Source organism: Bactrocera tryoni, chromosome 3 (assembly GCF_016617805.1).
Source record: "Bactrocera tryoni isolate S06 chromosome 3, CSIRO_BtryS06_freeze2, whole genome shotgun sequence".
NCBI lineage: Eukaryota > Metazoa > Arthropoda > Insecta > Diptera > Tephritidae > Bactrocera > Bactrocera tryoni.
Genome location: NC_052501.1, coordinates 32,107,515 through 32,132,150, shown reverse-complemented (window position 1 = coordinate 32,132,150; position 24,636 = coordinate 32,107,515). Strand labels below are relative to the sequence as shown.

The 24,636-nt window shown below is 34.7% G+C and overlaps 1 protein-coding gene across 1 annotated transcript; it reads left to right on the top strand.

Moving 5' to 3' along the window:
- Positions 1-2,763: 2,763 nt before the first annotated feature.
- LOC120772802 (lysosome membrane protein 2) lies at positions 2,764-14,561 on the top strand. Its single transcript, XM_040101585.1, has 8 exons — positions 2,764-2,883; positions 5,741-5,810; positions 9,070-9,322; positions 10,276-10,449; positions 10,520-10,712; positions 10,777-11,155; positions 11,226-11,347; positions 14,190-14,561. Exons 2-8 carry the CDS (start codon positions 5,750-5,752, stop codon positions 14,556-14,558), a joined length of 1,551 nt encoding a protein of 516 aa, XP_039957519.1. The 5' UTR covers positions 2,764-2,883; positions 5,741-5,749; the 3' UTR covers positions 14,559-14,561.
- The last annotated feature ends 10,075 nt before the right edge of the window (positions 14,562-24,636 follow it).

Genomic DNA, 24,636 nt, shown 5'->3' with positions numbered 1-24,636 from the left:
TCCCACGCTAGTTGGTGCAGATTGTGAGGTTTTCCTTTTTGGTAGTTGGGCAGAGCACACTTTAATTCCAATTATTGGGCATGCTTTCGTTGACCATATTCTACAAAGAAGCTGATGCACGCACCTTATCAGTTCTTTACCGCCGTGTTTGAAAAGCCTCTACAGGTGGGTAATTGTTATTCAGTCTTCTTCATGGTCGGGCAATGGAACATCTGATCCATCGTCATCGATTACCTTCACTGCCATTCCTGGCGTTGCCGTTCCTCCATTGCTCCATCTCTGGAGAAGTGTTCCCTCCAGTATGCTCTGGGCATCAATCACTTGATCCCTTCTGGGAATTCTACAAGAGTATGCTCCGATCTTGAATCCTTCTGTTAGTCGCCGTAATTTTTCGGAGAATTTCCGAGCATTACCCCTGTCGGCTAGCTTGTCAAGCTCTTCGTATTCATGCATTTCGAACTCTCTCTTTTTCTGTCTGCAAATGCGTCTGCTTCCCTCTTCAGGCTAGCCCAGTCGATCGTTTTCTATCCACTGCGACACAGGCACTCCTCATCGTACCAGCTGTTCTTTTGCATTTTCCATCCACCAATGGTTTCGTTTGCAGCTGTATAAAGCTTGAAATGTCCCACAGTTCCCTTATGCCGAGTTGCTGACGAATGCTCCCAAAGAGCAGGAAAAAAGATAGTGGTTCGAGTCGACGTTAGGACCACGGAGCGTACGCACGTCTAAAACACTGGAGACGTGTCTTCCGTCTATTACAACATGATCGATCTGGTTGGTAGTTTTTTGATCCGGAGACAGCCAGGTAGCTTGATGTGTCTTCTTGTGCTGGAATCTAGTACCACAGATAACCATATTTCGGGTCCCGGCGAAGCCGATCAGCCTCAACCCTTTTGGGGATGTTTCGTCGTGGAGGCTGAATTTACCGACCGTAGTGCCAAATATACCTTCTTTTCCCACCCTGGCGTTAAAGTCGCCAAGCACGATTTTGACATCGTGGCGGGGGCAGCTCTCATAAGCGCGCTCCCAGCGCTCATAGAAGGCATCTTTGGTCACTTCGTCCTTCTCTTCCGTCGGGGCGTGGGCGCAAATCAGCGATATGTTGAAGAACATCGCTTTGATGCGGATTGTGGCTAGAAGTTCATTCACCGGAGTGAATGATAGTACTCGGCGAGGGAGTCTCTCTCCCACCACGAATCCAACACCAAACTGCGCTCCTTTTGTAGCCAGTGTAGTAGATGTCACAAGGACCTACTCGTCTGTGTCCTTGTCCCGTCCATCGCATTTCTTGGACGGCGGTGATGTCAGCCTTTATTTTCGCGAGGACATCAACCAGCTGGGCAGCGGCACCTTCCCAATTAAGGGACCGGACATTCCAGGTGCATGCCCTCAATTCGTAGTCCTTATTTCGTTTGCCATGATCGTCATCCAAAGGCGGTCTCTCATCCGAGGCTTGTTGCTTCCTTTCATTGGGGGTGTTTTTTTACGTGGCGGGTCCCAAACCCAGCGCACAACCCTATGTAGGGGATGTTTCGCCTTCTCACTTTAGCTCGCCTTCGAACGGATGTTCTTTGGCTACCCAGAGGATACTTGGTCAAAGACCGGAAGTTGGGAGCTGCTTGAGCCATGTGTAAAAGAAACGTTTCTAGCCACTCCCAAGTGAATGGCGATCAGAGAACTTTCCTCACTTGTGTGAACTTCTACACACGACTCCATCCTCCCTTGATATATTTAGCTCAGTTTTAAGTGCCACACGCTATCAATAGGTTAACAATTCTTCTGTACTCTCTCTGCATATAAATTTCAGAGATTGGTGCGTGAGGTATTGGAATACAAATTGATTATGCTGAATATTATAATTTTGATGGTAAAATTACCATTAACAGAAGAAAGTAGCTTGGTAAATAGATTGATTTATCAGATGACCGTAAATTAAGTTAACTAAGGTGGTAACTGAAACGTGTGCGATAGGTCGTGCGAGAAACGAGAACGGGCAAGTCAAAGCTTAGTGCAAAGTAGGGACGCGCAATGAAAATGATGACAAAATGACATGAATGGTTCTTCTGCATTCCTGAATTTAACCCTTGATGTCATTTTACAATTCTCTAAGCGAAAAGAATATTCGTTAAAAAATCTTAACAAGCCTAAGAATTGTTTTGTAGCAAACGAAAATCGTAGTACTAAAAGAATGGTATGGAAAAGCTGGAAATCACTTTAAACGATTCATTCCTCTTGATGACATTTACGTTGATTTTAAAGGCAAGTAAAAATTCGGTTTCGCGTAAACCCAACTTTTCGAGTTTTCCAATCATACGCCCGATTTATATAAATAAATAAAAAAGAATTTTATCAAGATTATTTAATTTATTTATTGTGTAATATATATATTATTTTGTTTATTCGAAAAAATCTGTTATTTACAACTTGTTTAAGCAAAACAAAAGATTTCAATAAGGCGACAAACTTGTCAAACCGTCAAAGTAAACACATTCAAGTATCAAGAGAGAAAATCTTCCAATATAAGAGAATTTATTAGACTTATAATGAGCTTTTATATAGAAGTAGTATTCGAATCAGTTATTTGTGTATTTATTTAAAATAAAAAAGTTTGAAAGCTCAAACTATATTTTTAAGCTTAGGTTCGTTTAATTATCTTCTCTTATCCAAAACTGCTACCGAGTTATGGTTGTTGTAAAAGTTTGAGCAAAGTACAACCTGCTGAGCAGGTTTTGTTTTAGCACAACAGTGTTCAATCTGCAATCGACGTCTTGTCTTTAGTCTTCCAGAGATATCGTTGGCATCGTGTGCCAAGTGGCTTAGTTCGCTGAAGTAATATACATTGAAAATCGTGTTTCTGTAGTTCGATACGTGAAAAGTTTTAAGGTAGTTTTTTTTTTTTTAACGTAGTTAGTTAGGTAAATGTACATAAGCAATGGGTTTAGTACTAAAAAACGTAATTTTTTCCAACTCCAGTTTCAGAGTTTACATGTCAAAATTAAAACTTTCTTTATTTTTACGTGCATACTTTAACATCAGTTAGGTATATAACAAAATGACTTGGTCTACCCATATGTCTATATATTAAAAACGTGAAAATAACTCAATGTACTTAGGTATAATCGCATATAATTTGCGAGTATGTGAACGTAATCATGTGTTTGTGAGCATTGATGAATGTATGGGTTAGTTCCATTTCGAAAATAATCGTTATATACATATGTATGTAGGTATCATATACATACATACTGTACATGCTATTAGTTAATAAAACTGATATTGGAATTATACATATAGAGTCCGGTTAATACGCGTAAACGTTTTTCCTGCCTCTTTCTACATATATATATATAGTATATGGCTATGTATATACATACATATGTATGTAAATATACAAACATAAGTATTTGTATGCAAGAGAGTTCATGTATCACCAAGCGTCTTGTACAGTTTTACTGATACACGCTAAATTAACGCAAGTATTTGTTATATAAAATTTTACCCATCTGTATATAAATGTATATACATATGTATATCATGTATTTTCCTTATATAGATACATAAGTGTTTACACTTGCGAAGTATTTCGAGAGGTGTATTTTGTTTATTCCTTTACATAGCTAAATATGGCTAAATAGCGAATACAAGTGCATGTACATATGTAACTTATAATACTACTTATATCAGTATAAATATGTATTACATATACATACATATTCACGAATACGATAATTATTATTTATGCTTGTGTGTTAACATACATATGTATCATATCATATATATGTACACGTCTGCGTAGATATATTCGAAATGCTTCTTGATCACCTTGGAATAAAAAATAATTGCATGCCACTTTTGTACGATCTTGGCTTTCTTCTGTGTCGCTTCTTTACACATTCATAACTCTGCGAATTCAGAAATGCATTTATACGCATGTATATATATATACATATATATTTATTTATTATTTGCAACAAAGACTTATTTTACTTATTTTGGTAAAACAGATATTTTATGCGTACCGTATTGATGTGGTGCCACATATTTGTGTTTTGTACAATACCTTAAAAATATTAAACTCCAGAAAAAAGTGAGTCATTACCTCGAAGGAAACGTGATTAGGATACGAAAGGTTTAATTACAGATACAAAACGCTATATTTTCAAATAAAAATCGCATGAGCTTTCATTAGCATACTTATGTCCATTTAAATATAATATATTCATAATTTCGCAATGTTACAAACGACTCTTTTAATCACGTACTTATTTTATACAGATTTGCGACCCCGGTCAAGGTAGTAAATTTTATATGTATAAATGGATGTACTATACATATTTGTATGCGTGTGATCAACGGTTTATGGACCTTGTACTGATTGTACATATGTATATAATTCAATGTGTACGCATAAATTAATATATTATATATAATATATTGTTTACCTAGAGAGACTGTTTAAATATATACATATGTACATATGTTTATATACATAACTATGGTTGAATTTGCATTAGTAATTATATTAATTAATATTTAGTTTCCATTTAATTATTTTGAAAACCTTTAATCAAATCAAATTTTGCCTTTAGTAATAAATTCTATCGCGCCTTTTTATTATGAATGACTGAGCGATGTAACAAAGTTTATAACACGTAACACCCAGAAGGAAACGTCGGAAACCCTATAAAATTTATACATGCATATATACGTATACATTGTGAATGGAAAAGTCCCGGAAATTGTAAAAAAAGCGCAAAATATTTAATTAAGCTTCAATACTTAAAGATCAAAGTAATCCCCACCATATAGTATAATACACTTATGCCAACTTTTCCAGTCCTTGAAAGACGTTTCATAAGAACTCTTTGGGATGGCCTTCAGCTCCTTGCGCGAATTTGGTTACGGGTTCCATTCCGGCGATTGGCGACTTGTTTGTATGTCAAACTCGTAAACCCATGTCTCATCGGAAGTTATAATGCTCTGCATGAATGTGTGATCGGAATTCGCACGATCAAGCATGTACAAAGTGGCGCGTTTACGGCACTCTTTTTGAAAAAAAATTCACTTTTATTGAGACGAGTCGAGCAAGAACGCCTTTCATACACAAAGATCAGATGTCGAGCTCTCTTGCCATATCTCTAATATTTTCCTGGCGATGATTTCTTGGCACCATATCTTTCACTTTTTTAATATTTTCATCAGTTTAAGAGGTCGAAGTTCGTCCAGATTAAGGCATGTCTTCAACGATCGCTCGACCGTCTTTGAAGGCTTTGTACCTTATTTATTTACGTACTTATTTATTTTCCTTTTACTTTTTGTTCGAAAAGTTTTCAAAACTGTTATCCCTCCCCCTAATAGTTTGAATGTATGTACATAGTACATATCTTCCAAATGTCCGTTATCTTGGTCCACTTAGGTTGATTTTAATACGCACATATGAAGCAGAATATATTTAATGGAAAAATGACCCTAAGGCCTATAATATAAGTTAATTCTCGTTTTCTTCTAATAATGAAAACTGAATTCTTTCGCAATATTTTTTAATATAAATTTCTGCCGACACCAGTACATATATATTTCCTCGTCTTTGATCCTTGCAAATTTCGATAGTATAAAATATTCGGTTACACCCGAACTTAGAGCCCTTCCTTACATGTTAATGATATAGTTTTTAACACTATGATAAAAATATGATAGTTGCAAACTACTAATACCACGTTTTTTTATTTAAAATTTCTAGGAAGTGGCAATGCAAGGCCGAAGGCACACATTTTGTACGAAGCTCTACAGTACATATTTACGAAAATGGTGTAAGTAGCATATTTTTAATCTTTTGTTTTTGATTTCAGTTACGAAATTTGCATAATATTTACAATTGATTCGTAATTCGTTAGATAATACAAAAAAAATGAAAATTTCAGTGAAAATTTCGCGACATTTTATTTTTTTTTTTTCAAATAGTTATAATCGAAAAAAGTACTTCGTCCAAGTTTTAAGGAATTGGTTGTCAAAGACCTGTGCACAATTTCATGATGATCGGTTGAGTAGGTCTCGAGAAATTGTGCCAACCGTTTTCGAGAAAAACGCGTTTAATATTTGTCATTTTATCTTTCCTTTCCGCTGTATTTCATCCTACTACTTGTATGATTTTTTTTGTTTTCAAAAATTATATATCAGTTTCAAAAAATCAGTACATGTAGAACGACATACAATATTTCCAAAATTATACGGTCACTTAATTTGCTAAAATATCTTACTCATTGGCTGATATACTCGTATACGCTATAAAGCCAACTGAAGGTTTGAAAATCTTACAAAAGGCACTTATAGGTAGTGAGTCATAGAGACCGGCATAGTATGTGGACTATTCAGAAAAATACTTCAACAAATTTTTTTACAAAATTTATTATAAAAGATAAAGAGTTGTGATAATAATTGTAATAATCTGAATAACAATGAAAAATTTTAATTTTTACTCGAATACTCTTCAGTCTTTGAATTTGTCTTATATGTTTTGGCATATATCTTTCTTAAAAATAGTGATAGAACTTAAAGAAGCACTTTTCTAGCTTTTTTTCAAAAATGATATTTAAAAACTCCAATTCGGGCATAAATTCCTGCAAATTGCGAAAATAGGTTTTTTATATGGCTTTTAATAGGATGTCTTGTAAATTTACTATCAATTTCCTCAAAAACCGTATTGTGAAAATTTTGGATCTTCAGAAATTGCGTGGCTTCTAGTTCCAAAATTTTATATACTTAATATCGAAGATATTTTGTAAAAATTCACTTCTGTTCGAACCACCTCATGAAACTTGTGGGTAGGTAGATAAAGGGGGCGGCAGGACATCCTTGGCCCCGGGCGCCCGAAGTTGTAGCTACGCTACTGACTTGTATAGTATGTGGACTATGAGAGGTTTTGAACCAATTTATTTAAAAGGAAATTATCAACATATATATGATATTAAGTCAACCTGAACTTTGAAAATCTTTATATTAGGTATTCGATGGCTACTGAAAGTATTGACCCGATCTTACTATTTCTTAGCATCAAGCTTTTGATTTGTACATCGTACAGCGAAAGACTTAGATGGAAGTTTATATTTTATTACATGGAACGTAGAAAAATGTTAGGTTAGTGTCATGTACCATTTGGTTGAAATTAGTTCAGTAGTTCCATAGATACCTAGGGATGGGCGGTGCCACGCCCGTAGTTTAATTGTAATACCGGTTCCCATGAAACTCTGTCTGACTATTTTGATCGAGAAATTTAATGCTACTGACATTTAGCGCTACATATTATCGGGTGGAAATTTCGATTTCGACACAATCGTTATGTGGTGAGAGGGCCTGGCTACTACCCGATTTCAGTTATATACCCGACTCCCAGTTTAATATCTTAAGAGCTTACGGGTTTCAAAAAATCGAATTTTAGAATATTGTCCTAAATTTTCAAGTTGATCCCGGTAATAGTTTCGGAGATACAGCTTTGAGAACTGGTGCGCTCGGGGCTGGTTAGGTTAAGTGCGCCGTCTTTAAAGGAAAATAATTTAAGGCGATCTGTGATGGGGAAAAGGAAGGGGAGGAGCGTGGTTGAATTTTTAAGGGTTAAAAACGGTTTATGTTAATTTCCGGCAAAACTACTCTATTAAGGGGGTATTCTACTCTAGAAGCATGAATTTCAGGTAATTTTTAAAGTGTCGTAGAAAAAAGGCAATTAATATTTTTACTATTCATTTTTTATGGTGTTCTTACATACATGTTTTTATACAGAAAAAAAAATTTACAAAAAAATATTAAAAATTAAAATAATTAGAGGGGTTTAGGTTTAAAAAAAGGTTTAGGTTTAAAAAAAATGGCGCATCCTGGTGACATTGATCCTGACTCTCCTGGTGGTCTGGAAAAAAAATCAAAAGAAATTCTTAATCAGTAAGGATGCTGTTATAGTCCCTACCTCAGGGAACACGAAATTTTTTTTTTTTTAAATGGCGACTGCTTGAAAATAAAAATCTTTTTTTATGCTTTTTTTTGAAATTCCTGAATTTTTTTTTAAATATTAAAAACAAAAATTTTGACACGGTGCTTATAGGAACGATAAAGGATTATATAAAGAAGGTTCACACAAAATTTCAAGTAAATCGGTTGTATAGAATTTGAGATAATGCCGGTACCGTGTGGAAAAAAGTAGTTTCGAGAAAAACGCATTTAAAAAATTCGATACGGCCGAACCGGGCTAAGTACTGTGTCACTAAAGTAACTGTAGCTCTTAAAATAATTTTAATTTCTAAAAATCTTTTGGAGGATATGTTCTTAAGGGTCTAAACTTTAAATATATGAAAAAAATCGAATTTTTCAAAATTCTAGAGTAGAATACCCCCTTAAAAAAATTATATGGCAGTGGTGTACGAAAAAATCTATAACTTTTGTACAGATACTTCTATCACATAACCTCCAAATTTATGTAAAAAATTCATATAACCAAGAGTTGCGTTTTTTTTATTTTTTTCTCTTGTACAAGCAGTTTTGTTCGTTCCCAAACACACTGTTTTTATTGAAAATATTTATTTGTTCTTCTTATAATATCTAATATCGAAAGAAAGTTAAGGTTTCTCAAAAAATCTCAAGTCAAAATTCTAGATTTTTTTAATGTGAGTAGGCTTTATGATTGCTAAAATCTCTTACTTCAGGTGGTATTAAAAATATATAAATTATTATGGTAAATTTGCTCAAAATCGGAAAAAGATCCCACTAAACGATTCAGTTCTGCTTTTTTACATCTGCTACTACGAAATAAAAAAGTAAGGATGAAATAAAAGGCAGCTGTGGATTTTTTTTAGCTTTTAAGCACTAGTCTACTAGCTCCAATCTAACTTTAAACCCTATGTATCAGTCAAAATATTTTAATGAAATTAAGTGGGCCCGTTTTTTTTGTTATGTCGTTTAACACTGAATCTAAACTCCATATCCTCAGTATAATGATTCAATTCCATAAACTCCATTTTTAAAATGACGGATAGTTATGGTATATTTACATATTTAATTAATATTACATGTTGCATATTTTTTTAGGGATTACTATAGCATTCGCAGTATGCCTCATTATTCTTGGAATCCTGGTTACTTGTGAATTTACAGCGCTTATTAATATAATAATAAACTATCAAGTTGCTCTTCGCCGGGGAAGCCAAACATTTGGATGGTGGGCTAAGCCACCTGTGGAACCGAAAATATCCGTTTACGTTTATAATGTCACAAATGCAAACGAGTTTTTGAATAATGCTTCCAAACCAATTCTTGATGAAGTGGGCCCTTATGTTTACACGTAAGTCTTATACGTATACCAATTTCAACTATATTTGTATATGTAGGTACGTATGTGTATACTGTATATTCTTGGAGGAGTGAGCGAAAATAATAATTTTTCTATTTCTCCCCTTTGGTTAAAATAAAGTTAAGGTATTAATAATTATTTACTGTTGTTACTAAAAAATCAAAGGTTGGTGATAATACAGGGTGTTTATTGTCACGATAAAAGAGAAAATAATATATTTTTACATTATTTACATTTTAGTACATTAAAAATTATATGTTTTTCGCATAGTCAAAGTTGGTGATCAGGTTAAAAGTAATTTAGTACTTACGAATCGTTTAACGTCATTTTACAATATTCAAATAATCTATTAACATTTCTTGAAAAGTACTGAACTTTTTACAAACTTTCTTATAATAAGTAAAACTCACAATCCCAACTAGACGATGCCATTTTTGCATAGAAGTAACAACTATTTTGGTACATATTAACTATGACCAAAAATTTCAGTAGAAATATACTAACTAGCTTAATAGATAAAACCTAGCTTAATAGATAAAACCTCGTCATTCTGTGTATTTCAAAACATTAGTTTCGTTCTAGCTACAAGCGTTTCTTAATCCAAGGAACTAGCAGACGAAAGCACAAGTTGAGAGTGTAAATAGCTAGTTTCTGTAGAAGAAACTGCCATGGGAAGAAACAATTTATTATTTTGGTGGTTTTTGGCTTATGCCATTTTTTTTTAAATAAAGGAGTTCGTGACATAATTAGCATACATACACTAAACATTATAATCATTGTTATAATTAAGTAGATAAGACAATTTTGTCTATATTCTTAGTTTAATTATTAGTCAACATCATTTTTGTATAATAAAATTTATCAATAAATTAATAATAACATAATATTTATGTTTATAATCAATAAGTAAATTTATAAAAAAAAAAATATTTTACGCCTTGCAGAGAGTCATGGGAGAAAGTCAATATTGTTGAAAATGAAAACGGCACATTAAGTTATAATTTGAAAAAAGTTTACATTTTCCGAGAAGATTTGTCATTCGGAATGGAGGATGATGTTGTAATTGTTCCTAATATACCGATGTTAAGTGCAACGTCTCAGAGCAAACACGCAGCTAGGTATGTGGTTTTGATTTTTATTCAATTCTCATTTAAATAAGGTCATTTTTATTCACAATTCGCTTTCCAGATTCTTACGACTTGCCATGGCCAGTATAATGGATATTTTGAAAATAAAGCCGTTTGTTCAAGTCTCTGTTGGTCAGCTGTTATGGGGCTATGAGGATCCACTTCTTAAATTAGCTAAAGATGTTGTACCTAAGGAGCAAAAGCTGCCATATGAAGAATTTGGGTTAATGTACGGTAAAAATGGGACGTCTACCGTAAGTGCAATATAGAATATTTCATTTTCCTTCATATATGGTCATAATACAATTCCTTTTCCAGGATCGTGTAACAATTTTCACAGGAGTAAATGACATAACACAGTATGGAATAATCGATAAATATAATGGAAGATCATATCTGCCTCACTGGTTAAATGATGACTGTAATAGATTAAATGGAACAGATGGTTCAATATTCCCGCCACATATTGAAAAGAATCGCATTCTATACGTATACGATAAAGATTTGTGCAGACTTTTACCACTTGTGTTTGAAGAAGAAGTACATATCAAAGAAAGCATCGTTGGGTATAGGTTCACACCACCCGAAAATGTATTTTCAGACGTTGAAAGGAATCCCGAAAATATGTGTTTCTGTCCAGCAGGACAACCTTCTTGTTCACCAAATGGGCTATTCAATGTTTCCCTTTGTCAATATGGTACTAACATTTAAAAACTCAATACTATTGTATAAAGTATTAATTAAATTTTTTATATTAATTTATTAAGATTCCCCAATTATGTTGAGTTTTCCCCACTTTTATTTGGGTGACGAAAGTTTTCTCTCTGAAGTGGAAGGAATTTCACCACCCGATAAGGAGAAGCATAAATTTTTCATTGATGTTCATCCGGTAAGTGAAAATTTTCTTTACATAGTATAATACATACATATCTATGTATAATAACACAATCCAATAACAGAAAGTGTGTACTAAGAATTATCAGAATTTAACTCTTAATGTACCCCTTTTCAATATCATAATAAATATTTCTCTCTTTTCTTTCTTTTTTATTGTATACGTAGTTTAATACATATTTTGAAAAAAAGGGAAGGTATTCGACAACTTTCCACGAAAATTTAGTTTATTCCAATTGTTGCTTCCTACGAGTTGTTAAATTGCTGGGTGAATCGCAAATTTTATTTGCAGTATTCAAGGATAGAAAAATAAAAACATTGATTTTATTTTCATAATACACTCCCGCCCAACTTATACATATAATCACTGTAACTTAAAAGCATACCGCATACAAAAGATTACACGAAATAAATTCTATAAAAAAGCTGATGCATGCTCCTTATCAGTTCTTCGCCGCCGTGTTTGAATAGCTCGATCGGCAATCCATCGGTCCCCGCCGCTTTGTTGTTCTTCAGACGGGTAATTGCTATTCGAACTTCTTCATGGTCGGGCAATAGAACGGCATTGAGTGGGGAGTCGGAGAAGTATTCCCACCATAATTCTAGTATGCTCTGGGCATCAGTCATTAGATCACCTCTGGGGGTTTTGCATGAGTTTGCTCCGGTCTTGGAACCTTCTGTTAGTCGCCGCATCTTTTCATAGAATTTTCGAGCAGCACGCCTGTCGGCCAGCTTGCCAAGCTCTTCGAACTCACGCATTTTGGCCTCTCTCCTTTTTGTCTGCAAATGCGTCTCGCATTCCTGTTCAACTCTCGTCAGTCTCTCCACTGCGACACGTCACTCCTCGTCGTACCAGCTATTCTTTTGCATTTTCCAAAACCTGCCAGTTGTGATTGTTGACGTGTGGTTTTTTCTGCTATCTTGGCTGTAACAAAATAGTGGTCCGAGTCGATGTTAGGGCCTCGGAGTGCATGCACGTCTAAAACACTTGAGACGTGTCTTCAGTCTATCACAACATGAACGATCTAGAGAAAACCATATTTCGGGTTCCGGCGAAGTCGATCACCTCAACCAATTTGGAGACGTTTTCTTGTGGAGGCGGATTTTACCGACTGTTGTGCCAAAGATACCTTCTTTGCCCACCATGGCGATAAAGTCATTAAACATGGTTTTGACATCGTGACGGGGCTAGCTCTCATAGGTGCGCTTCAGACGCTCATAGAAGGCATCTATGGTCACATTGTCCTTCTCTTCCGTCGCGGCGTGGGCGCAAATCAACGACATGTTAAAGAACTTCGTTTTTATCCGGATTGTGGCTAGACGTTCATCCACAGGAGTGAATGATAGCACTCGGCGACGGAGTCTCTCTCCCACCACGAATCAAACTTGCTTGAGCCGTATGTAAAAGAATCGTTTCTGGCCACTCCCAAGTGAATGGTGATCAGAATACTTTCTTCACTTGCGTGATCTTCTGCACATGACTCCATCCCCCAACTCCCTTATACTACTTATAATTATTTTCGTCATTTTAAGAAGATTTATGCCGGCATATTCGGCAGAGAGTATTATTTATATATGAAATTGTTTCAAAATATTTTTTAGAGTATACTTAAGCAATGCCAAAATTAATGCAATTAGCCCGCCCCTTTCTCTGCCCCAATAAATCCTATTAAATGATTTTCGTCTTTCCATTATGTATTATTGGTCTATACCTTGGTCTAAACCTCATATAACTAATGTATTCAATTCCGACACATCGTCGCGTTAACGTCTATGAAACAATGCTTTCCGACTACCGATCGGCCAAATTAAAGTAGATCAAAATCAATGTTATGTTAGAATTATCTGGTTGGTGGCTTTTTGATCCGGAGACAGCCAGATAGCTTGATGAATTTTACTATGTCGGAGTCTAGTAGTATAGATAACCATATTTCGGGCCCCGGTGAAGTCGATCAGCCTCAACCCATTTGACAATCATGGATGTGCCAAAGATACCTTCTTTGACCGCCCTGGCTTTAAAGTCACCAAGCACCGTGACGGGGGTAGCTCTCATAGGTGTGCTCTAAGCGTTCATAGCAGACATTCTCCATCTTTGACGACGGTGATGTTAACCTTTATTTTAACGAGAACATTAACCAGCTGGGCAGAGGCACCTTTTTAATTAAGGACCGGAAGTTCCAGGTCCTTAAATCATATTCGTTAGCATGTTTGTAGGGGTTGTTGTCAAAAGGGGGTCTCTCATCCGAGGCTGTTTTCTTTTTTCCATAGGTAGCGGATTTTACGTGGCGGGTCCCAAAGCAAGCGCTCAACCCAGTGCAGGGGATTGTTTTGCCTTCTCACTTTAGCTCGACTTCAAACGGAAGTTTTTTAGCTACCCAAAGGATATTTGGTCTAAGATCGGAAGTCGTGTACTGCTTGAACAATATGTAAAAGAATCGCAACTGGCCACTCCCAAGTGAATGGCACTCAAAGAGCATTCCTCCCTTGCGTGAACTTCTATACATAACTCCATCCTCACTGTATATATGTATAGCAATGATCAGCTCGACGAACTGAGTCGATTATGTCATATCTGTATATATGCGAACTAGTCCCTCAGTAGATACTGATTAGATACCGCTAATTTGCCGGAATCGTCCATATCGGACCATTACAGCATATAACTGCCATACAAACTCATCGCTCATGCTTTATGACATGTACCGGTTTAGGGTATTATAGCTTCGGTTCAGCTGAAATTCACGTTTTTCTCTTGTTTTTTACTTTTTAATTAGAAACAAAAGTGCTTAAATAAATAAAATACTAACTTCAACAATAAAATTTTAAATTTATTTCAGACGATGGGAACAACTTTAAGAGCTCGTGCTCGTGTCCAGATCAATTTAGCTGTCAGTCAAGTTTTCGATATAAAACAAGTGGCTAATTTTCCTGATATTGTCTTTCCCATTTTGTGGTTTGAGGAAGGCATAGACGAACTACCGGACGAAATAACCGATTTAATGAGCTTCGCCGCAACCGTGCCGCCAAAAATTCGTTTGGGTATCATAATTGGCCTTTTTGCATTGGGTGCTTTTCTTTTCTCGCTTGCTTTATTCTGCTTAATAAGAAGCTCGAATAGACAAAGCACCCTTCACCTCGAAGGATCTAATTATTTAGCAACAGCACAGTTCGATTTGACAAAAAAGAAAGCTAAGGAGTCGAAATAAAAATATTCCATACTACGCGTATTTTATGTAATTATTAAAAACTTAGATAAGGAAGCGGGATATGTATAGTACATTGGAGCAAATATTGCATATTTTTTATAATATTTAACCTGTGTAAATATTGATACGTATATGTATGTATTTACATACATATAAGTATGTAACCATACTACTGGTACATATGTATATAGTTTTGGGTTTTGTTTCCCTAATATAATTTTTTTTTATAAGAAAGCTTTGGAAGAATTTTTTACGAAAGTATTGAGCAGACAAGAGTAATCAATCATTGGTTTTCAAAATTGTATTTTCATCTCTTTATTTCGAATAATAAAATGAAAAAAAAATAGTAAAAAAATTTTAATGATGGAATTTTATTAAGGGATTCTTTTCAAAACCAGATAAGACCACACAATTTTTTTACAGAAAATGTTCGTATTTAATGGGCCTGCTCATTTTTTAATATTCAAGACTGAATAGAAACCTTTTTTTTGTCGCAACAATGCTTTTTGGTAAAAAATATACACAAAGGGAACATTCCTAAGTATTTGATGTCCATATTGTTAATTTTTTAATATAATAAGTAAATTGAATATAATTGATTAAAACATATCAAATGGTTCTCCCTGTAGTTGAATTAAGTTAGTTTAATGTAATGGTAGTCATTTCTATTTCTGTATATGTTTGCAAATATTCGTATATCTATAAATTAAATCTGTTTTCATAAAAATCTACACAAAAGAATTTCATGCCAAATTAGAGAATTATATGGTTTTAATTATATTATATTGTAATTGCTACATTGCAAAGTTTATTATATATACAAGTATATCTACAACTTAAAAACTTTCCAATTAATTAAAATATAAACATACATACGTATATATATATATATAAACAAAAAATATATATATATATATATATAGGCTTATAGTATGTACATATGTGTATTAGAATATTATAATACTCAGTAAAAGGAAGCGGGTGTCTGAATATTTATATTTGTAATATAATGTTACTCATGTGTATTGAAAAGGTAGTCTTAAATATTTGTAGTAAATTTTGTTTTGGGATTATGCTTTGTGTTTAACTAGAATAAATATTGTTTAACTTATTTTATTTTCTTGTTTTTTTTTGTTTTTTAGACAAAAATATATAATGATTATGTAATATGTATCGCACAACTAAGTAAACACCTTGGTGTTACCTTTGGATTTAAAAGAGAGATAAGTCAAACAACTGTTCAAAAGTAAAGTTTTCGAGATACTTCCAATTTCTGCTACTGCTCGCCAACAATCCAATTAATAAATATAAGTAAAATTGGGACATCTGTTTGTATTATTAAAATATCCGCTTTTTATGATATGCCAAAATCACTGAATTTTGCTGACTTTGTTTCTTCCTGATAATCTCTGAAACGACTGGACCGTTGGCGGATACATAATATTGAAAGTGGGAGGCGGGCGAGCGCTCATTGTGCTGCCAAATTGATAACCAAATTAAGCTTTATCTAGCAACTCCGTGAATGTGGTAAAAGACCTAATTATTTTCCATCGAGCTGCCCAATGTTTTTTTAATTTGAAGCAGAGGTGGGCATATTAACCCTCACCGTTCGGGCACGCGTGCACATTTTGAGGGCTAGATGAGGGGATCATCGCGCGCAAACATGCAGAGGAAATTGAGAGCAAGGTATTTTACCACTCCTTGTGGTTGAGAGCGCGCTCATATATGTATGGTTAGTTGCACTGTGGGTAACAATTGTAAAATTTCCTAACAATTTTAAATTTCTTTATAACTATAAATTTATAAAATGTGAGACAAATAATAGAAAGTATAATAAATTTTTCGGAAGATGTTCTTTGGTTAAAGTTCCAGCTGCTTCCAAAATGCATTATTTAATGAAATCTCCATTGAAAAATGACTGGTTACCCAAAACTATTTTTAGTGCAATTGCATAGCTTATATGGATTGCACCGTTACTATCAAGAGAACACTCCTAAAAGTACAATAATCCAGATAATATCATATTTGGAACAACTTATTAACTTAAAAACCTCTGCTTTAATGTTGTCATAAGTTCATAAAAAATGGGTACGGGATTCACCTTTATACCGATCATATTCTTCGTGTTGCGCTTCATGTTGCCTTTGAATATTGTATTTCTTCATCTGAACATGTTTTTTACATAGCAGACATTGTTTGCTGCCAGAGCATTCCTGACATAAATACTTTTCTTCCCATTCCACATTAAATGAATTAATTTTTCTTTTTAAAATTTGGACACTGTTCTCACGCGCTGATAGCGTTTCTACACATTTAAATTATAATAACTTCATTTTATGAGCCACCGTTTCTTTAAACATATGTTATATGTTTACTAATAATCTCATACCGCGCAAATATATTTTTACTTGATTACTTTTGATTTTTTTGAAAATATGTGTTCCCTTTCTAAAGTGCGTATTATTATTTTAATACATTTCCAGAGCCAACTTAGATCTATAAAATTTAATAAAATAAATATAGAAAAAAACCTAAATTCTTTGTATATTTTGGTAAAATAACCAAACTGAAAAATATCACAAATCATATATATTTATAAGCATTTTCATTAAATGGAACTGCAATGTATTTAAAGAAAATATATATTATGGTCACAAGTACCTTTTCTTTTTTATATATGTGACCTGGTCTACGAAAAGGGAGCTAACGTGCGAAAACTAGTTTTCTGGGAAACAGCTGTTAAAAATAAACAACTCGTTTCGTCAGTTTCTCGTTATCTCATTAATTGTTCTCCTTCCCAGAGGCTTCAAGGACGTCCAGTAAGTGTTGTTTTTGGTCGGAATATTATTATAGTTCATCGCGTAAGTTGCTAGTGTGGAACATTTAAAAAAGTAACACTGAAGAAGTGACGTTTACTCTAATACCGCGCAGCTGCTGTTGTCTTGATTTCATTCGTCTCTCTTTCCGGATGTTCTTTTTATCACATTTGTGTAAGTGTTTCTGTTGATTATCGTCTTCGCATTTCGTCATGAAATGAAACATGAGTGTTGATGAGGAGTTCAGTGCCGTATACGGACAATATTTCCATGCAAAGGATGATGAAAACAATGAAGAGAGCGATTATGATTAAGACGAAGTATGTGTATCTCAGGCAGAAGATGATACCGAACAAACTTTTGTTTAGATTGACCTGTCTGTTGTTGAAGTAAAGGAGGAGGAGCTGGTAACAAAATAAAAACAAGCAATTCGCAGACAGTGAAGAAGTGCAGTCCTTTAAGCTTATGTTAAAACCTATCGATCCTGAAATGCCGAAAGTTATACAACCAGCCGGTTTATCTTTGGAACGTCAGTGGTACATCTATCACAATCTTCGCAGCTTAGTTTCGGATATATCTAAAGTAGATATTGTGGCTCCATTGCCGAAAGATTTGCCATCGAAGAAACGGAAGGCAAAAACTAGTGAAGATGTTCTCAAACCAGACGAGGAACCAGGTCCATCTTCCTCAGGATCAACACGTAAAAAGATCTCAAGGAAAACGACAACAAAGAAAAATACATAAACTACTCAGCATTATTATTTTTGGCCCATAATACGTTTTTCTAGTGTATAATCATGTCTTTATAGCTTATAGGTTGGTACGCAGCTCTCAAGTAATTGCTCAAGGAAAAAAATACATTATTTCTCAAGTAATTTTGTGCAGCTGGTTACGCATTGTGAATGATCTACATTAGAAGAGCAAGAGAGAATAAACAAAGAAAACAAACTTTGTGCATAATATGTATGTGTGTATGTATATGGTAACATAAATATTTTCATTGAGATTTAAGAAATGTTGTTGATGATTGGTAGGTTTTATATAACATTTCAAAATGGAATATACTTCATAATAATGATTTCAACTAATTTAGGATGAATTTGACGATTACTTCGAATTTCCTTCAAAAGAAACAATTGTTGATTTGATGTTTCTTCGCAAAACCAGGTTTGTCATATTCACATTTTACTGAAAAAAAAGTATCAAAAATTAGTACTAGATTTCTTGAGAGCTGCGTACTAGCACAAGTAAGTTTGTCGCAGGAAAGTATCTTGACCGTTTCTTAAGCGTTTTTTTTTATATGAAGTTTTTACGTTTCTTGCGAGCTGCGTACTAAGCTTATAATTCAATGTATTTTGTTCATTACAAAAAGATTATATCTTTCGTATTTTTACTCTTCTTTCTCTACATTTTTAGGGAACTTTCAAACAAGTTATGACTTTTTGGATTCTATCACGTGAAAAAGCATCTCATCTTCCATCCGAATCAACTAAAAAGTGAAAATTGATTTTTTGACACCTAAGCCCCCTTTCCGTAGACCAGGTCACATATGTAGGTACATATGTATGTGTATAAAACTGCCTTGCATATGTACGTACATATAAAAGCCCACAACTTGAGAAAATATTTCCCAATTGTAACTAAAATGAAATTTTACAATCGGCATCATCATCGTTAACAGTTCTATCACATATACATTAGTGTGAACAAAATAGGAACAACAATGTGGTATTGTGAAATTTTAAGATGTGCTTATTAAGTAAAATTGCTTTTAGATAAAACTCCAATATATAATAATTTGCAGTCGTAATAAATGTTGGATGTTTTAATTTAAATGCCCAAAAACTCTTATTTTGTTCGATCTGACCACAATGGAAAATGTTATAAATATAATTATTATTATTATTTTATTTTGAGTCGCTAACACACCGAAATAAGTTGGGCATCCTATTATCCCTGCATCAGAGATGCCCAATTCATTTCTCATTGGAAGTGAGAGAGCAATTGCTTAACGTCAAAACCTCCTGAACTTTGATAGCTGATCGAGCTCAGGAGGTTTTAACGATTAGCAATTGGAAACGAGCGATGGCCAGATTGAAATTTTAACAAAAAAAAAAAAAATAAGTATGTAAACGGAGGGATTTGGTGCATTGTTCAAGACCACTTATAAAAAATGTAAAACAATGAAAATTAAATAAATTTATGAAATTTAAATTCTTTTGATAAAACGTTTTGTAATGTCAAGCATCATAGTATTATTTTCAATGGACAATTATTAAAAACATTTATTTATTGAGAGCTAAAAAGCTTAAATCCTTTTATTGGGTATTGAAAGGTCAAAAGTCTGTTATTTTAACCTACCATAAAAATATTAAAACAGTTTCTCTATATATTAATTAACCATTAGATAGTAATTTTTATTCGTACTAAATGTTGGGTGTTTTAATTTATATGCCCAAAAAGTATTATTTTGTCTAATCTGGCCGTAATGGAAAATGTTATAAAAAACCCAAATTTTCAAGCGCTCTCACACTGGAATAAGTTGGACATCGCATTATCCCTGCCTGAATGCTGCGATGAACATCAAGTTTCGGAGGAATGTCATTGATTTTTTCGCAACTTTTTATGCCCTTCCTTCCGTAAACTGATCAAGCCCTCGTTCGCAATTTGTTAACTTTGCGGGCTAAAAATTTGCCCATCTCTGAGTTGGAGCATTGTGTGCCATGGAATATTTTCCGTCTAATCCGGCTGAAGGCTGGCCATTCGAAAAGGTAGTGCTCCAGCGTATCATCATCATCCGGGCAAGCTCTGCATTCCGGCGAATATACTTTTCCAATTTTATAAAAGTCTTAAGGGTAGGTAGTCTGTGATGATCCCTACAATGTTATTAAGTTCTATTATACCTAGAAGTAGGAGCTTTTTGGTCTATCCACCATCGACACCACCTCAAATTAACTTTGTGGTATGCCCAATGTTGCTTGTTTTCCAAGACTTAAGGTGTTCCTCTAGAGTCCATTGCTTCAAAAAACCCTTGAAGGAGCTGAATGGTCTGGGGTAGCTCACGGGAATTGTGCTTTCAGCTGCTTCCGAGCGGGAGAGCTCATCTGCCTTTTCATTTCCTTCTATTCCTATGTATATGACCGGGTCCCCGTATGATGTTAGTAGAGTTACCTACTGAGAGTTTAGTTATAGCGTGCTTGCTTAAATTAGCGCAATGAGACTTAAGGGGCGCCACAATTAATTTTGTCTATACCTCATTTAACATTAAACAGAACTTGCTGGACTGATTAAGTCACATGCTAAGATAAGCCACATAGCAACTAAGTGCTTTGGTAACTATTTCTTGGGAGAAAACGAGACCGTCATTTTGGCTGGGGGGTATGACAGGTTAGAAATCTATCGTATGTTACTGTGGGAAATGAGTATTTCGTAATATTTTTATAGAATCCTCCATGTTAAGTCCCCTGCACCATTGGCTGTCAACCCTTAATGCGGTCTGCATATGGTCTTTCGACCACTTATGCTGTCTACTTCTCCACAGAAGCCACGAGTTGCGTTTTGCTTTTCTGAGTTTGTGTTTGTATTCATGAAATGATAAAGGTCTACAAGAGTTCTGTCTAAGGTTCATTAGTTCCCCATTCATCCATGGTTTGGCTGTGGTGGAATTCGCCCTTCGGAGGGAGAATGCTATTGATAAGGCACCAAGTATACATTTTGAGATTTTTTCAACTGCTAAATTTATATCTGACATTTATCGGGTCAAGTAATGAGAGGGTACCGAACAGAGTTGGTTACATATGTGTTCCAATTTTATTTGGACCAATTCCTATACATCGTATCATATAAATTGATATTTAATTAAGTATATGAGAATAGAATCAACCAAATAATTGGAAGAATATTAAGGGTATGAGATATAGACCAAGGTCAAAACTAATTCGAATAAGAAGTCTACTAAATTTCATTGAAATATAACATACACATTTTGAGAATTAAGCTCTAGTATTTTAAATATTATACGATCACTTCATTTAGCTAAGATACTTCACTTACTGATCGATATATACTCAACCGGAAGTTTTAATTTCATATAGGTTATTAGGTATATGGGAGCTTGCGTGAACTTCTACACATGACTCCATCCTCCGAATTACGAGCCTGGCATTACTTTATTATTCCTATGTTGCGGACGACAAAAACACATACTTCTTATTTACATATAACAAATTAAATTTTGTAACAATCTTTCACTTAAATCAGCATATATGGCTATGACGTATGTCAGCTCACGTCCAAAAATAGTTAATTTCGGACCATAGCTTTTTAAGTTCCCAGATATCGAATATATAGAATCCAGTGGCCACAGCTAAGTTGTTTCACCGAAAATATTATCTCAATTCATATTACTGAAACTCGGAGTGAATATTTTCCAGATAGGCATGTTCTCTTGTGTCCAAGATTAAACTTACGAATTCTACGTAAGTTTGTTGTAACTGAGTTATTGTTGACTAACTATTGTGAAGCTAAATAGTTGGCTGTACTAACATGAATACCTATCAGACAGTGTCCAGTTAGAACACTCACAATTTCGTCTAACTTTTACAACAAGGCAGAATTCCAGGGGAAAAATTAATGAGGGTCCATCGTACTTACAACAAAGGGGGTTGGCTGACAAATTTAAGATTGAATTCAGCGGCCACCTAAGGTAATGTTCGACCAAAAGGTCAAATATATCTGTACAGTTCAGGAGTAACTTCAACGGTTCCTCACTGGCTATGATCCATTCACCATCATCATTTCTTAGATCCCATAATGATAAAGGATTTTGCACAAGAATGCCAATAAACTTTGAGGATGGATGACAGTCTTTCGAAGGAGGTTCTCAATGAATCTTTCTTAATTTTCTTTAACACGGATTTATAAATAACATGTCCTGCCTTATATAGGGTCCAATCGTAACTAAAGTTGCTTCTGGTCTGACGCGGGTCAAACTATTTGTATCGGTTAATTTACGAAGTTTCTCAATGAAATTCAGTGAACATTTTTTACTGGTAATAGTATGCAGTAATGGCAAGAATAGATAAAATCGGGTTAATATTAATCCTATCCCCCTATGCCAAACATAAATATATACAAGGTCTGTCGCAAAAGAAACAGAACTTTTTAAATATAACTGTTCCTTGTGGCGCCACCTATTGGTGGGTATATGAAATAAAAAGTTTGATCTCTTGTTGACATTTCGTAAAAATTGTAAGACCATCGGATAACTGCAATCGATGTTATCGATCATAAAGTGACAGCAGCTTTTGGTCATCGGTCGTAAAATTTTGAACAAAGAGTAAATATTAAATTTTGTTTTAAACTTGGTAAAACGTTTACTGAAACATTTCAAATGATGAAAAAAGTTTATGGTGATCAGTGCCTATCCCGTAGTAAGGTGCATGAGTGGTTTAAGCGATTCCTAGAAGCTCGTGAGGACCTCTGTGACGATCAGAAGTCGGTCGTCTTCAGAAGTCAAAAATAAGGACAATGCTGATTTGTTTTTACGATTCCGAGGGTATCGTACACCGAGAGTTCGTCCCATCTGGCCAAACGATTAATGCTATGTTTTACCTTGGTGTTATGAAGCGTCTTTTGTCACGCATTCGTCGTGCTCGACCACAACACCGTGAGGCAGGGTCCTGGCGCCTGTTGCACGATAATGCGCCGTGTCATCGGTCGACGCTTGTCACTGATTTTTTGACAAAAAACTCCATATTAACCATTAATCACTCAGCCTACTCACCTGGTCTGGCACCCTGTGTTTTTACCTATTTGGAAAACTTCATTTGCCCATGAAAGGACACTGGTTTCAGCACATTTCAGCTATCCAAAAGGCGACGACCGATATTCTCAAGAGCATTCCGAAAAATTACCTTAAACACTCCTTTGAAATGCTAATTGACTGGGCTAACCGCTGCATCGAAGCACAAGGAAACTACTTTGAATAAAAAAATAAAACTTTTGAAAAATATTAATTTTTTGTTGTTTTTTTTAACAGTCCTGTTTCTTTTGCGACAGACCTTGTATGTAAGCGAAACGTAAAATAATGGATATATGGGTTAACTTGGTCAACGAATTACACCAACTTTTTGTTGCTTTTCGTTATTTTAATAAGCCGTACGCTGCATATGTTGGTCATAGTGAAGACAACGCATCATAATATTGCGTGTAAACATGCTTCTGAATATGCTTCTGAATATGCTTAAGAAATGTGACAAGTTAGCGCAATCATTGACCTCTTCATCTATTTCTTTCGTACGAGAATAAAAAGAAGTACTTTGTTGCCAAGTCAGCACTTTACGGTGTATTACTTATCGATCGAGTATAGAAAATGCAGTTGTTTCAGTCGATGTGTATGAGCTGGCATTGTCGTGGTAAAGAGTGATCCGTCTTTGGTGGTGGGTTTTCTTGATTTCTTGAAAGACGACTGTCAGAAAAGTGTTTGTGTACCGCTCAGAATTAACTGTTGAGTGCGGCTCATTTTGAAATACCCACACAGTCGACTGTTACTTACAGGGACACCTTATTCCAGTGTGAGAGCACCTCAAAATATCACTGGTTACTTACTTTCGGGCTTATACGTATAAACCCACGATTCATCCCCTATCACGTTGTCATAGACATGTTTCGAAGCACCGTTATCGCATTTTTTACAATTTATGTCGACCAATCGAGGAGAGCCTATTTTTTGAGCGAACGACAAATAGTGGGGGTCCAACATTTTTTTCTACCATCAAATGTTAATGCTGAATGTATGCTAGTCTCACTAATGCCTATAGTTGTCACTATTTCACGAAAGGTTCTAGATATAATTAAATTATTTGATCTAGATGAATATTTCAAGCTTTACTATAAAGTTGTGAGTTGTCAGCTTGCAAAATTATGGTTGCCAAAACTCGAAATACAAAAAGCAAGCTTCGTATAATGACTGGTCGGTTTTTCCTCATACAGTAGGGGCCCGCTAATCCGGATCAATTAAAACCGGCCCCTATTCGGAACATAAGGAAATCCGGATTACCAAAGACATATCAGAACTATGTATTATGAAAAAATATTTATAAATTTCGGTTTGTTTATTATAACAAATAATACACATGTTTCAAAAAAACAAAAAAAACCTTAAACCAATAAAGCATAAAAGCGAATGTAGTGAATAATAAACATGTGATCCGGATTAGAGAATACGGATAGAGAATGACGGTCCGGATTACAAGGGACAT